The 15,118-nt window shown below is 41.6% G+C and overlaps 2 protein-coding genes across 3 annotated transcripts in view; one reads left to right on the top strand and one right to left on the bottom strand.

Moving 5' to 3' along the window:
* The window catches only part of LOC116384296 (lymphocyte-specific protein 1-like), a 25,097-nt gene extending 13,607 nt beyond the window's left edge, over window positions 1-11,490 (top strand). The window contains exons 7-14 of the mRNA XM_031848810.1: window positions 91-114; window positions 213-254; window positions 771-802; window positions 1,105-1,189; window positions 1,282-1,422; window positions 1,558-1,656; window positions 2,185-2,290; window positions 11,028-11,490. Of these exons, the coding sequence (XP_031704670.1) occupies window positions 91-114; window positions 213-254; window positions 771-802; window positions 1,105-1,189; window positions 1,282-1,422; window positions 1,558-1,656; window positions 2,185-2,290; window positions 11,028-11,053 (555 nt within the window). The 3' untranslated portion in view covers window positions 11,054-11,490. The remainder of the gene's footprint in view (window positions 1-90; window positions 115-212; window positions 255-770; window positions 803-1,104; window positions 1,190-1,281; window positions 1,423-1,557; window positions 1,657-2,184; window positions 2,291-11,027) is intronic.
* On the bottom strand, window positions 2,650-13,414 carry LOC116384295 (mucin-17-like). 2 transcript variants are annotated; one of them, XM_031848809.1, is made up of 3 exons: window positions 13,348-13,414; window positions 8,354-10,574; window positions 5,059-5,339 (listed from the first exon to the last, which is right to left on the bottom strand). In XM_031848809.1, the coding sequence occupies exons 2-3, from the start codon at window positions 10,560-10,562 to the stop codon at window positions 5,161-5,163; spliced, it is 2,388 nt and encodes a 795-aa protein (XP_031704669.1). In that variant the 5' UTR covers window positions 10,563-10,574; window positions 13,348-13,414; the 3' UTR covers window positions 5,059-5,160. The 2 variants fall into 2 exon arrangements, with proteins under 2 accessions (XP_031704668.1, XP_031704669.1); XM_031848808.1 differs by having other exon boundaries at window positions 2,650-10,574.
* Window positions 13,415-15,118: the final 1,704 nt, after the last annotated feature.

Genomic DNA, 15,118 nt, shown 5'->3' with positions numbered 1-15,118 from the left:
AACCATGTTGTGTTGAGTCATGTTAACCATGTTGTGTTGAGTCATGTCAACCATGTTGTGTCTCTTTCATGCTCCCGGCTGTTCCTCCAGAAACTCCTCATTCAATTTTACCCAGTAAGTCCTGTTCATGTTTGAACTGAGCTCAAAGTCACACTTCATGTTTACTGTCAGAGTTGTTCTCGTAGTCTGTAGTAATCTGTGTCTCTTTACAGGATGAAGTGAACAACAGACTCTCAACAGACAATAAATGCTCGGTGAGGGTAGCCTGAGGTCAGGGGTCAGGGAAGAAGCAGGTCAAGTTACTGCTAGCAGGGTTTTATGACCAACATGTCTTATCTGTATTATTATTATTATTATTTAGAGCTGCAACAATGAATCTATTAGCTGTCAACTGTTGAACTAATTACCAACTATATCATCATTATCATTATTATTGTTAATTATAATGATAATGATGATAATAATAATAATTCAAATATTTCCACCTTGTGTCGTTCAAAGCTCAATCACGTAAACAGACACAAAGTCTCTTTTGGAAAATATAGCAAATGTTGTCTCATGTGATAAAACTTGTGTCAGTCTGTTGAAACAGGATCAGCGAGTTTGCTGGAAAGTTGAATAAAGTAACATTTTAATTGAGTCTCTGTTTTTTAAACCATAAAGGGAACATACTGTAACTCTCTGTGTGTAGGTCTGAACTCTGTGTTTCTGTTGCTCATTTCTCTAGTGTGTGTTTTAATCAGAGAACGTCTTCATTCTGTTTTCTTTAGATCATAGAGAGAACCGAGTCTCTGAGGAGAAGGTGAGTGTGTGTGTCTGTGTGATTTAAAAGTTTAACTGAACAAATCTTCACCTGTTGGAAATGTTCCCAAATAAATATTCCAATGTAGTTGCAGGTGGAAAAAAAAACGTGTATTTATTGATTTTACTAAATTATTTAATTTAATTTCTCAGTTTATTTTAATCGTATCGACTGTCTCACTGAGCTTTCGGTTGTTGTTATCATTGCCTTGTTTTTGCACTTTGTAAACTCTGTTTTTAAAGGTGCTGTATAAATAAAGTTATTATTATTAACATTAATATTATTTCTACATTCTTCTGAAGCAGCAGTAACATAAAGAAGACGATGCCACCTGTTGCTGTTTCCAAGATCGACAAGAAACTGGAGATGTACACACATGCTCTCGAGGTAAAACCCCCAAGAGTTACTCTTCTTCTGTGGTAAACCCTCATCCCAGTGCTTTCATCTAACCGTCCTGATTCTCACTTTGTTTCTCGCAGGTCTCCACAAAGGAAGGCAGATCTGGGAGTCAGGCGCTGACGGACCTGACGAGTCCCACCGAACCCGTCTCCTCCAAGAAGAGCCTGTTCGAGGCCGGAGAAGCCTGGAGCCAGAACGCCGTCTCAGTCTCCCCGTCTAAGGTGAATGACGTCAGCCTTATGATGTCAGCACAGCTGATACAGAACGACTCATCACTCTGATCAGTTCCTATGAGGATGTTTCATGCTGCTGCAGCTGTTGTTGTTTTCATGCATATTTATTCTTCTCTGGCTCAGGATGCAGATGGTTTAAAAGTGGGTGTGGCTAATCTCATCAATCAGTGGGTGAAAGGAGGTGAAGACGGGAGCCGGTGCAGCTCGCCCTCCAGACCAGCGGTGAGTCAGGATTTCACTTTTTACATGAGGCAAAAATTCACAACAACTGTTTGTTTCTGCCTTTTCTCCTCAACTCTGTTTGTCTGATAACTTCCTTACATTTTCAATAAGCGTTCCTCTCTGTTCCTTCTTCTGTTTCATGGAACCAGAACCAGCATCTTTTCCTCTGCTGTAAATCATCTCAGCTCAGTTAAACAGAGCAGTCAGTAACAGTCTGCCTCCCTGTGGCTGCGTTCACCATCAGAGAGGATTTAAATAAAATAATACTTCAATAAATAAATATAATAAATCAGTTACAAATCAAACAAAAGCAAAACTCTTCCAGCTTCTATAACTGAAATCAAGGATTAATTGTAACATGTATAACTGTAAACTGCTGTTATCTTATTTACTGGGAGATGGTTGTAATCTTTAGGCATTAATAGGAAATATCTACTAAGATGAAGGGGAGGATGTCAGAAACACTGAAGTTACACGTTAAATGTTTGTGAATTTGTCTCTGATGAAGCTTCATCAACTGAATTTCAGGAGAGCTCCTCTGGTAAAAGATTTAAGTTTGTGGTGACGCGTCACGGCAAGTACGAGAAGGTTTCTGGTGATAACGACTGCAGTGAGGACGCAAACTGCCCTTCAGGTGAGTTCATTCAATCATTCATTCATTCATTCATTCATTCATTCATTTTAGTCTGTAATAATGTGCGACATGTTTAGATTGTAACCTGTTTACATATTTTTAGTTTTAAATTCTTTAAACTTTTCATTTAATGACTTATTTGCTAATAACACCATAAATAGTTTAATCTGCAAAACTGGTTTATTTCATTCATCTGAAGAGAAGTTATGAATATAATAGACTGATATTGGATTTGTCTATTATATTCTATTACAAGTTTGGGATTTAATTATTCTTTCTTTTTACTTTCTATATTCAAAAGATAATTTTTTTTAATTTAACCCAAATAACCAATGAAACAACAATGGAACAATGGAAAAAAATTGTTATAAAAACTATTAAAATGCATCAATGTGAGCCTCACCGTAGTTTCTTCATCCACATGAACAAACACTCTAGTTTATTCATGTTAGCTGTGGTGCGTCACCGTTCTCTAGCTTATCCTGTGATTCAAAATGGAGAAATACAAGACGAGAGCTTCACATTGAACTTTATGCATCGTTGAGAATCACACAGTGAACAAAAGTGTTAAAGTTTTAGTTTATGTTAAGCATCAGTGTGATAAATGGGGCTGTGGTTAGCTTAGGGGTCAAGTCCCCCTCACACCATGATGGTCATCTGGGGTTAACACCACATTTTTAAACTCCCGAAATAGAGACAAAAAGGGTCAAAATATCAACAACATGCAAACACATTCTACGGCAGCACCAAAATCCTTCAGAGCTGTGAAACATCACACCCGCCATGAACGTCTTCTCCAGCTATCACTCCATTGTCAGTTAGTCTGTCTTCCTACTGCAGGCATCTTCATCATCATCATTCATTTATCATTCTTTGGTATTCACTTCCTCATCCTCGTTACAATCTAAACTCATTGACATTGTTTTCACAAGTCCTGGACGATCCACCACGAGGCAAGAAATTACAATCCACCAAGTTCATTTGTTCATATCATCACCGTGGGAAAATAATGGATCTCAACACAGAAGAGATTTTCACGGATAAACATAAACATTCGTTTCAGTCGGTCTTCATCTACTTTCCTCAACTGACAGATTAGCTTGGAGCTTGTGGCTGGTGGAGTGATTTTAATGTTGGGATGGGCTTGGTCAACAGTATTCTGTGATCGTCTCAAAATAACACCAAAAAGCTTTAATTATAATCTCAGTTTTCTCCCAAACATGCCAACGTTCTCACTGTGACAAGGCAAACATGCTAATGTTTAACAAGCAACGTTTACCATTAGGCTACTGTGTTAGCATGCTAACATCTTCCAATTAGTACCAAACTGATGGGAATGTGCTTCATGTATTGAATCATAATCCAAAGTATTGAACTAATTAAAATTGTGCCAGATGAAAAGTCAGCTGTTCACCAGAGTCAACGGGATGCGTCCTCTGGGGACCATGAATGTTTGTACAACATGTATTGGCAATTAGTTTTATTGTTAAGATACTTCAACCAAAGCCCAAGTGGTGGACCAATTAACCCAACATTACTTCCCGAGAGCCACTAGAAAACAAAAAACAAAAACATCACCTAAAAGCCTGAGCAGACAATATACAATAATATATACTGATATCAGAAGAAGATCTTTTAGGCATCATAGTAGTATTGTCCATATTGCCCAGCCCCAAGATGTACCAGCCTGTGTGGTTGTAGTTTCTTGCCCCAATCAAAAGCCCAGACCTCAGCTGCTTCGTTTCCATCCTTACCTGACTTCCAGAACCCTAAATCTGCTCTGACTGGACCTTCACCCTTCATCCAGCTCTGCTTTTCCTTCTTTCAAAATCCATCTGCCCTGTTGTTCCAGGAATGTAAAAGCCCTATTTATTACAGAGATTACAATCTGCCTACCAGCGGTGTACACTAAAAGCCTGTTTAGAAAAATAGAAAAAGGTAGAACATGTCAAATGAAACAATCTTCTCTCTGCATTCAACACTACATCTAGGCTACCATCAAATGAAACAATAACAATCTAACAAAGTAGTGTTGCACAGCAAAATTTTCTTTTAGCGAGTTGATCAGTTATCAATTATACTTTTAGTCCTTTTTACCCTCAAGAATAATCTTCCTCCTCAATGCAGGACTGATTTCTAAAATTAATTTAATTGTGAAATAAATCAACAAATTGTTTAATATCTATTTTCTTCCAAATTCCCTCTACTGATTCATTTTCTCAGATAGGTTCTCACACCTATCTGAGATCATTGCATCTTTATCTTAAATATCAGTAGTTTTCCTTGAACCAAATCCTCTTGCTTTCCTGTTGAAGTCCTTGTGTTCGTCTTCCTGCGATTTGCGTTTTATCAGCCCCTTTTCAAACACTGCTGATATCTTCGAGAGCGGCTTCTCTGCCGCCTCTTTTAGCTTCCTGGCATCAAAACGGGGGCTGTACAACAGAATCGGCAGGCGACTGACAAAAGAAGGAACTTCTCCTTGCTTGTCTTTAGGTTCCTTTTTCTTATCTGATTCTTTCTTGTTGGCGTTGATCTGGTGCATAATTCGGTCTTTGGTAGAGAACATCTGAAAGAGGAGGACGTCCCACATCTTTAACCCCATGGGACCGTCTTTGTTGTTAAGCACTTCCCGATTAGCACATTGGTCTGCCGATGACTTATCACCACCTTGATCTGTTTTCTCATTGCTGCCACTGGAATCGACCTGAGATTGGGCATTCTTCTCTGGAAACAAAAGTTCCTCTGGCTCAACAACCATGTGTTTCTTGAGCCGTGTCCATCCGCTGAGCTTACCCTTAAGGCCTTTCGGCTTCTGTGCTGCTTTAGCCTCAGTGGATGGACGGGATGTCTCCGCCGTCACGGCCTTCTTGTCAGCAGTTGAAGATGCAGTCGATGTCGCTGACTTCGTGGAGGGTTCGGCCGTCGGGGCTTCCGTCGGCGCAGCTGTAGATTTGGTCCTCACAACATCCTTGTCTTTGAGTCCAGTTTTTTGCTGAGATGGCGGTGACATTCCTCTGTTTGGGGATGGAGGTTTGACTGAGACTGAGGCCTGAGGCAGAGAGGCAGGAGTGGCAGAGTCAATCACAGCGGCTTTTACTATGGATGGTTTCATGACAGTATCTGTTGCTGGCTTTGCAGGGGAAATATTCTCTACTGGTAGCTTTGTCGAGGTCTGAATGTTACTGGTGTGCACGCTAATCTGGACTGGATCGGGGGAAGGCTTTGAGGATTTTGTTTTTACAGGTCTTGATTCTATCTGCTTAGTGGGAAGTTGTGCTTTTAGAGTAGGTTTACTGATTGAAACAGGATCGGCAGATTGGATGGAAGGGTTAGTTTTAGCGTTCATTGAGGATACTTTTCCTTCCTTACTGGAATCTTTTGCTCGGTGTCTTTTTCTCTTTTGCATTTGGGAAATTACCTCTACCTCTGCACTGTTAGCCAGGACTGAAACGTCTTTAGTTGTGGTTGGTTTTGAGATATTCTCTGTGATCGACTTAGCAGAGGGCTGATCGGTGCTGGTGGGTGTTTTACTTCGAAGAGGTGTAATGGGATTGTTTGTCTGGTCTTTAATGATGACTGAAGGTTTATTTTCTGTAGTATGGTTTAAAGAGACTGGAGTTTGAGGAGACTGGGGCAAGGTTGGAGTATAGCGTTGAGTAGGTGTATTACGCAGTCTTGCTTCTGGTAAAGGGGAGGCTCTTGTTGGGCTCCAAGGTTTAGTTACTCGAGGAGGGATAAGTGGGGCTTTAGCATCTCTGGTGGCTTCAACAAGAGGTTGAATATTTGTGGCAGTGTGGTTATTTAAATGAGTGTGTGAGACGGTATGTAGAGTGTGAATGTTAGTTTCTATAGATTTATTTGTTTCACTGACAGATTGCCTAAATTGTTTCACTCCAGTCTGAGAGCTCACCGAATTTACAGACGTTTGAACTTTATCTCCAGACAACGTGATTTGACTTGCAATGGTTTGCTGTTCTATACTGTTAGCCATGGCATAACCAGAAGAAGAGGAAACTGTTGTCTCAGTCTTAGACGTTACAGAATGTGTTGTCCTTGTAGGGAGACTTGCTCCAGAGTCATTGACTACTATTGGCTGAATGAAAGGGGATTGTTCTTTTACAGTGGATTTAGTTGTACTTTGTGATGCCGATGTCTCAGACGATCTGTGCTCTGCAAGAACGTTGGCAATCTGTTTACCATCTGCTTTTGACTTTGTGTAGATTCTTGTTCGAGCAACAGGGACAGAAACAGGTTTTGCACTGATGGCTGGTTTTGTTGCAGGTAGACTCTCGGGTCCGTCTAATCTCAGCTGAGGGCTTTTTGGTGTGACATGCCTCATGGCAGGGCTAGATGGCATGGTAGCTTTAATAACCTGTACAGTATTAAATGATGGTTTAATGCTCACTGCTGGGTCTGTCATCATAGGCATAATGGATTCTGTATGAGGCTTGTTGGGGACGTGAATATTGCTGCCTGAATTGGATTTGTTGGAGTGGGCAATTTCTGCAACAGGTCCGCCGTGTTGAATAGTCTCTAAACATCCTGGTTGTGCAGGTGAGACCGAGTCTGTGGAGCACTTCAATCCTGCAGACAGTTTGTTTTCACTGCTAGGTGTGTTCAGCACTGTGTTTCCTTTTAAAAGATTAGAAGCTGGTCTTGTTTCAATAACACATTTTGTTTGAATGTTTTCTGCTATAATAGCTACACTGGGGCACGCTGTTGGTGTTTTCCAAGTCAATAAACTCACTCTTCCATTGGTGAGTTGTGATTGCAGTTCTGTGCCCACGGTTGAGTTGCCGACTCTGTTAGTGTCCATATTATTATAAGTGGGGAGTTTAGGTTCTGTATTGACTTGGCTTGACACTATCGAGTCTTTAGCAGGGATGTTATGGCTGGTTCCAACTACTTGTGTGGACGCTACTGTAGCTCTTCTTGAGTTTGTGTAGAGATTTTCTGTTTGAATAACTTTATCTTGGCCACTGGATAATATGCCACTCTGTGTGTTTAGAAGTACATTCTCAATAGTTTTGGTGAGTTTTGGGAGCTCTTTTGTGAGCACATTGGAGGTCATATCTGAAGGGAATTTAACGCCTGAAATGTTGGGTAATTTGGTTGCATTGACAGAAAGGTCAGGTATTTTGGGTTCTGTGTTAGGTCTTCCCACTAAATTACCATTAACAGCAGGTGTATTTGGTGCACTTGATGCTTGAGAAGATTTCAAAGTGAGACTTTCTCCTGGCAAATTAATCTTGTGTCCTACTGTTTGATTATTCCTGTGAATTTTAGTTTCAGTGCAAATCTGTTGCGGAAATTTTGTGCTTTGGACCGCTGCAGATACTGTGCTGAGACTACACTGTGCAGAACATACAGATGCTGTGACAGGCTCATGTTGCAAAACTGATCCTGTGGTAGCGATAATTGATTCTTTGGAGAATATTTTTGAGAATTGGGCCTCAGTGTTTGTTTTGTTGAGGATAAGTTCAGTATTACGAGCCACAGAAGGCAAAATGTTCCCCGTGTTTGTTTTATTGAGTAGAGTAACTTCTTCACTTTGTTTATGTAAAACCGCTTCAGCAGCCACTTTACTGGACAGTGTTTTTTCCGAAACCAGTTTGTTGGCTTGTTGTATTCCTAAGATTAATGCACCATTTATGATGGCATTCCCAGAGAATTTGGGCTCTAAATCTGTGGCAGGAGACGGAACAACCAGGTTTTTACGATCAGCTAGGTCTTTAACAGGCTTGGCAGTGGGTTGGACATTGAGACCATTTGCTGTTGATGGACTGACTCCACCGGGAGTTTTGAAAGACTGGACCGGAGATATGTCTACGTGTCCTGACTGTTGTTTGGCATTTGTGACCTTGGATTCTCCTTTTGTAGGTGTTTTCTCAAGATTGCAACCTTTCTCCATCCCTTTTAAACTACGCTGTTTTTCAACATTTGGTTTTACTTTCACTAAGGGTGAGGAAGAACTCGACAGACCATTGCTATCAGTCAGGCATGGAGTCGTATTTCTCGTTGCCTCTATAGAAAATAGTGCCATACTTTGTGTGTTTGGCTCACCTGCTTTAGACATTGGTATTGGATCCTCAGAGTATGAGGCTTTTGGTGTGGATACATCACTTGTGGATTGTTGCATTGTGTTCTGTGACAAGCCAAGGGGAAGCTCAGGTTTTATTGTGTCCACGCTAGATGTTTTAAGTGATTGTATTCCAATACTTTGAGCTGCAGACTGAGTTTCCTCAAACACATCTTCGCTACGTGTGATGATCCGTTCCGCTGGATCCTCAAAATCCCTTGGAGGTTGTAAAATGCTTGCAACAGAAACCTCCACCAAAGACGGAAGATCTTGATGTCCATTGATTTGTTGTGTTGCATCAGACTTTGACACGTTTACAGTTACGTCTGACTGTGTTTTATTCGAAGAGGTTCCATTAAACCTGCGGGTTGCAGGGCTGTGATGGGATGCTTTAGTCCTTATCCCTCCATAGGCTGCATACTCAGATGGAGTAAGCCCGTAATATGTCGATTGGGATTTGTGCTTTGAGGTCGCTAATGACATTTGATTCTCCAATAGTGACAACAAAGACTTACGTGCATCGACCCCAGGGGGACGATAAGGGGACGACAGGGGGGTTGGACTTGGTGGTGCTTCAATTGAAATCACTGGCGTAGGGTTGAGAGTATTTGGTACAGAAGACAAAAATGATGGGACTTTTGGCAAAGACGAAGCCTCACTTTCAGAAACTTGGTTTGTTTGTAGTTTTGGGATGACTGGTTCTATTAGTGTTGGTTTTACCACAGCAGAGTGAAGTGCAGTCATACTTGATGCCAAGTTCTCCCTTGGGTACAGATCAGTATTGGCAAAGCTTAGATTTATCATACTCCTTTGTGTCTCCATCTTTTCATAATTGCTGGCTTGTTTGATAGCAGTAATGTGATTAACATCAGTCCGCTTCAGTTCTTCTGCGGCAGACGGAGGTTTACTTATAACACTGGTTTGAATCGCTGATTTCTGTCTTGGAGCTTCGTTGGGAATTGCAGGAGCTTGTAGATCTTGGGAGGACTTGAAAGCAGCAAATAAAAGTGGGTTAGGTTTGGATATTTCAATAAAGGGCGTGGACACTCGAGCTGGTGTAGAAGAGGGAGTCTTAGGTCTTCCACATTGGGACATGGACGCATTCCATTTCTGATCAGATTTCACCACTGACACAGCTGTTTTCTTTCTGTATACGTCAGAAAACGATGCTCCCTGGTAGGTTGGGATTATTGCTGTAAGGTCCTGGATGGAGGGAGGTTTAGAGATCTCATAAAACGTTGCCTTCGATGTATAAATCCTGCTTTCAATGGTGTTGGGCCTTGTCTCTTTAACTGCTTCAACAAGGGATATTTTTGAGGCGGTTATCTCAGGGGACATCTGGCTTGGAACAAAGTTGCCATTACTGGTAGGTCTGGCAGTCCAGGACGACGTCTGGCTCTCAGGGTTATCCTTTGAACCGGCGTTTGTCTCCCTCTGGCTGGGAACAAAAGGTTGTGTCTGAGTGTTTGGAACTGATAGCAGCACTGGAAGAGGAGGTAGGTCTGCAACCGGAGAAGGTCCCGGGCCTGGACCACAGTGAGGGGCGGCTGGGGATAGGGTCAGGCTGTGAGTTGATATTTTAGTGCTGCATTGCGACACAGCGACCGGAGGGACTGTTGTGACTAACCCATGGGAATTTGGTGTCATGTTTAAATTGAAAGCAGAGGGAAGAGTTGGTGCTGGAAGCCGCTCGGGTGGTGATGGGGGTGGTGAAACCGAAGGTGGCATCATGAAAGGAGTCACGTCATCGAATAAAAAAGAGGAGCACTCATACAGCGGAGCCACCTGCTCCTCAGAAGTCCTGATCTGAGCTATGTAGGACGGAGGGGGGAAGCTGCCAGTTTGGACATAGGAACTGCTCCGAGGATGAGGGAATGCAGATGCAGAGTGATCGTAGAGACATTCAAAGGGGAAACTGGACACTGAAGGGTCCTCAATGTAGACCGAATCCGGTGTCCTTGGCGGGCTGGACTGGTCGCTGTGCTCGAGGTCTGTGCTCGCCTCGTTGACAGGTGACAAACAGGAGCGAAAGGGGACGGGCGTCTGAGAGAGGCTCCCTTTTTTCTTGGCTCTCTTCTTCTTGAGTTTCTGAAGCCTTGCGTTGTCTTTGCCTGGTTTTGGCAGTAAGGGCGGAGGATACTGCTGGGAAAGGTCAGGCTCCAGCCCGTTAACGTAGCTGACTTCCATCGGCATTTCTTTAGACCCCTGCAAGACAGACGAGACGCATCAGTCTAATTATCTTCAGCCCAAAATCCACTTATGTAATAACAGCAAAGCAGACACAAAACTGTCAAATTATTCATCAAAAGAGGCCTGTCATGTAAAAGTTGGTTTCATCATATTTGCTTGATAACAAAACAAATGCTTATAATATAATTTGTAGTCAAAGTTTCCCAAAAAAGACTTAAACTGAGCCAAGAGCCAACAAATGTTTCATGAGGAGGTGACACATCACACGGCTGCTTCAACAGCCGTCGGAGCACATCTCTGGTTGCGTGGTGGGATGTTCTCTATCAGTGGGCAGTTGTTGGAAACGTTGAGGAGTTTTGTTCCAATACAGAGGTTTTTTTTTTCTTTATTATGGATATAATATATATTTGATTATGGTCATCAATTGTGTTTAATCAAATACAATAAGTTGTTTTTCCTCCTTTTCAGCTGGACAGTTCTTTGAAGATTTGTGAAACCTGGACCTGGATCAATTTTGGATGATGAAAACTTTGATGCTGCACAAACCGTATTCACTATCACTTTATTATTCTCTTTATTTCAAGCTTTAGGTTGGAAATGTACTTAAATCATGTTGTAATGACAAATTTATTTTTACCAAAGGTAGTGAAGTAAATAGTGAGTGTTGTCTTCTGTTTGCAGGTAGAATAATAATCTCAGCAGTAAAACATCTTTTCTTACAATGAAATAACTTCAATTAAACACATTCCTGATGTTCGATTCCTCAATACTTTAGTCGCTGGTGAGTTCCTCTGTTTGCTTCCTTTGTCAATCACTGTGTAGGCGAGCTCATTATTGCTTCTACTGTGTTCCCGGTGTCGTGTACTCAGCTGCTTCTACAACTGTACTGATTTAACCCGAGCTAATGGCTTCGAGACAAGTCTGCAGCTGGCTTTAGAAAACTCTGAGCTGTCGTGACAACGGGCTCATTAGCAGGTTTCCAAACTCTTGATTGGGTCCTGAAGATGCTGCATGGCTACAAGAAGCGTCACTATTGGAAATAGAAAGGCATGTAAAGCGGTCGCTTATTGCAAGGCTGCTTTGAAACGATGCCAAACTACTTATGAAAATAGTCTCTCAAGGAGACAGTCAGATTTAAAAATGACCTCTGCAGGAAATAAAAGTGAAGGCAAAGGAGGATGATTGACAGGTCCAGGAGGGTGACCGGGTTCCGAGGGGAGGAGGGGCGCAGCAGTTTGCTCATGCTCATAAGAAAAGAAACTTAAAACCTGAGAAGCAGTGAATTGCGTCCAAATTATTTTGTCATTAGCATTACAAGTAAAACAATAAGAGGGAGGTCAAAGGTTAGAAGCATAATACATACGTAATGTATAAAAGCTTATACAAACAGTAATTCATATTAAAATGTGACTGACATTCTACAGTTGGTTTTGTTCACTTTATAATAAACATTTACTTTTTAAAATTAATTTAACAAGAATCTTCATTCGTCACTACCGAGGTAGAAGCTACTCTTCCTGGGATCCGTAAAAAACAAACTCAAATTTAACTAAAATCCAAAACAAAAAAGGGAACAAAAACAAAAGTAAACCAGCAAACTACAAAAACAAATCAACAAAGATACTACTTTCAATTACAATAATAACAACAAACAACAATCTGAACAAAAAAACACAAGAACAACATACAAACAAACCATAAATAACAATAAAACTGCTCATGAAAAGAACAACAACAGGTATCTGTATTGTTCTCTTTCTGTCTGCATATGCCAGCTGATCTTTGGGGGTGACACTAGAAAAAGGTCCGGGGCCTATTTTTAGACCGAGGGGAAATAAGAGCAAACAGCGACCGACTGACACGGAGCACCTGCTGCCCGCCGTCCTGCACTCACACACACACGGCCTCAGTCTGCTGGAAATCAATCCCGCGGCCCAAATCCTCTCAGAGCCGCGCCAACTGTGAGCTTAGCCTCGTGTTTCGTCTTAACATTTATTATATATGTCACGTTGGCACCAGTTGGGTCTGAGAGAAGCAGGATTATTACACCCAATGTGATATTTTTCTGTAAGTTTGACAATGTTTTTTTAATATTTAAAGCAAAACAACATCTCACTGCGATATGTCGCTGCTGACTTCAAATTTAAACAATGTTTGGCCCGTTTTGAGCCAATGTTTAACACGAATCGCTGTCGTCGAAGTGACTCCAGCAGTGACAAGGTGGCCAGCTGACACATGAGAAGTCCCCCTTTTAAGGCTCTGGGGTTGGATATCTGGGAGGCTTCCACTGGAGCCGCTCAAAAGAGGAAAGTATAAGATTAGCTTTGTGGTAAAACTGTGCCATGACCTCAATCTATCGAGATTTACAGAAGAGGGCGAGCTCTTAATTAATCATCACGTTGCGACATTATGAATCTGAGCAACACTTACTTGCTTGTGTTTTGCTGGACAGAATGCAAAACAAACAATTTACTTACAACGAAAAGTGGATTCCAAGGCCAAGAAAAGAATGATAATCAACGGGCCGGTGAGCAGGGTTCGTTAATCGCTGCTGATATCTATCGATGGCGCAAAATTGTGCAGAAACATGTTAAAAACTGCTTTGCAAGCTCCTAATCTCACAGATGGCAACGTCTGCTATGCATCATGCCTTTGAGATTTCAGACCGTGCTCACATGCATCGATCACATTCTATGCAGGTTAGCGCCCCGAGCCGACGGGTCAGCGCCACTCTGCACTACCACCAGCTGGTCAATCAACAGACACACTTTGAGTTTGACTGGTTTACCTTTGGGCGAGCGGCTGTCGGGGGGGACAAACTGCTCTCTGCTTGTTAATCCCGGCTCAGAGTGCCACAGGGCCACTCATCCTGAAGTGAACTGAAGCCTTGGGGAGCGAGCCACCGTGCACGTGGCCACTCCAAAAATAAAACCGTTCGCTTTTAGTGTGTGTCTGTGTGTGTGTGAGTGTGTTGCAGGGGGACAGACGGGGGTTTCCAGGCCACCTGAGATGGCTGAGGTGCAGCCCCTACACCTGAGGGGGAAGATGGTCGTCCAGCAGGGGAAAGTCCAGTATGTGAGCAGGACACGAGCCTTTCACCCGACACCAACAAGGGTTCACTAGTTGTTGTAACCCAACCCAGGTGTTGTTTACCATTACAACATCAGACACACCTTTAGTTCGGTGGGAATAATTACTCTTGGTGGCTTGTTAAGACATTTTAAAAACTGTAATAAAGCTCCATTTACAAAAAGTCTTTCACGGTCACAAAGCATTTTCTCTCCCAGGTTTATTTGACAAAGATCTAAAAAGAAAGAATGATTTGGAAATAAAGTATTTTCTTGAGTAGAATATGTGACTATGTGACAAGCTTCCTGTTTATTTATTGACTTTGAATCCACAATTTTATGGCGAAGATACAACAAAATGGCGAGTTTCTCTCTTCTGTAAATCAAGTGTCACTTTACCTCGTAAAACTTTACTTCCTCTGACGATGGAGTAGGTGCCGATCTTAAGCAAGTCATGAACACCATTAACTACAGCAGAGGAGCCACTCGGGGGCCCTCTACGGTTCAGCAGCAGATAGGCAGTATTTTGACTATATTTAACCGTGTGGCATAGTTTTGTGTATTTCGTAATTTGTATTTGAATGGTAAATAACAATAAATCTCTTGCTGGCTTCATGCTCAAAAGCCCCTGGAGATCACAGACTCATTGTTGTTGCACTAAAGCCGCACTCCACTCAGTGGCCCCTCCTCTAAACCAGTTATTTCCCAAAGACTGGGTCGGGACCAGGCAGCAACCTCTGGTTCTAAAAAGCGAAGCCAATGCTGAAAAATCTGAACGCTGCATTCTCTCTAGTGTCCATCAGGGGGCGACTCCTCTGGTTGTATAGAAGTCTATGAGAAAATTACTCTACTTCTGGTGACGGCCAAAATGCTGAACTCGAGACTTCAAAACGTCCAAAAACCAATGGTTGACGTCACGACTACATCCACTTCTTATATACAGTCAATGGTCATTTTATTTGAGACTCCAAATAAATTTCCTCCATAATCTTTTATTTAAAATTCATCTTTGCAGTACACATTTAAATCACGCTCCCTCTTGTGGTTTAAAAGTGGAAAGACTAGCGTACATTCAAGTAGTTTTACTGATGAGAGGAAATGAAAAGAATGACAGAGACGATTACCATAACGTATTCTTTTAGTCTTATTTCTAAAGTATTTAGCATGTGTTTATGTTTTCATAACAAACATAAACACACAAAAAAAAACTTTTTTTTCTCTTGTAAATGGCTGGTTTACAAATTCAAGATAATATAAGGTGATGTGGAAATCGCAGTAAAAATGGTCAAGAATGTTAATTTACTCACATTTGTTGTTCTCATGATTCATAGATCATAGATCAGACTGTTGTGAAAGTTTGGGACGTACTTAAGACTTCCTATTGCACTATTGATTAAAAGAAGTTTTTAAGTACTATTTTTTATGCAATCTAAATCTACCTTGTACCAAACAGTTGAAATGCTAAGAATCTTTAAAGCTGTTTTAGTCGAT

Source organism: Anarrhichthys ocellatus, unplaced genomic scaffold, assembly GCF_004355925.1.
Source record: "Anarrhichthys ocellatus isolate YVR2014 unplaced genomic scaffold, GSC_Weel_1.0 scaffold8, whole genome shotgun sequence".
In the NCBI taxonomy this organism is placed as follows: domain Eukaryota; kingdom Metazoa; phylum Chordata; class Actinopteri; order Perciformes; family Anarhichadidae; genus Anarrhichthys; species Anarrhichthys ocellatus.
Note: the sequence above shows the minus strand (reverse complement) of the source record. Positions and strands in the feature narration are given on the sequence as shown.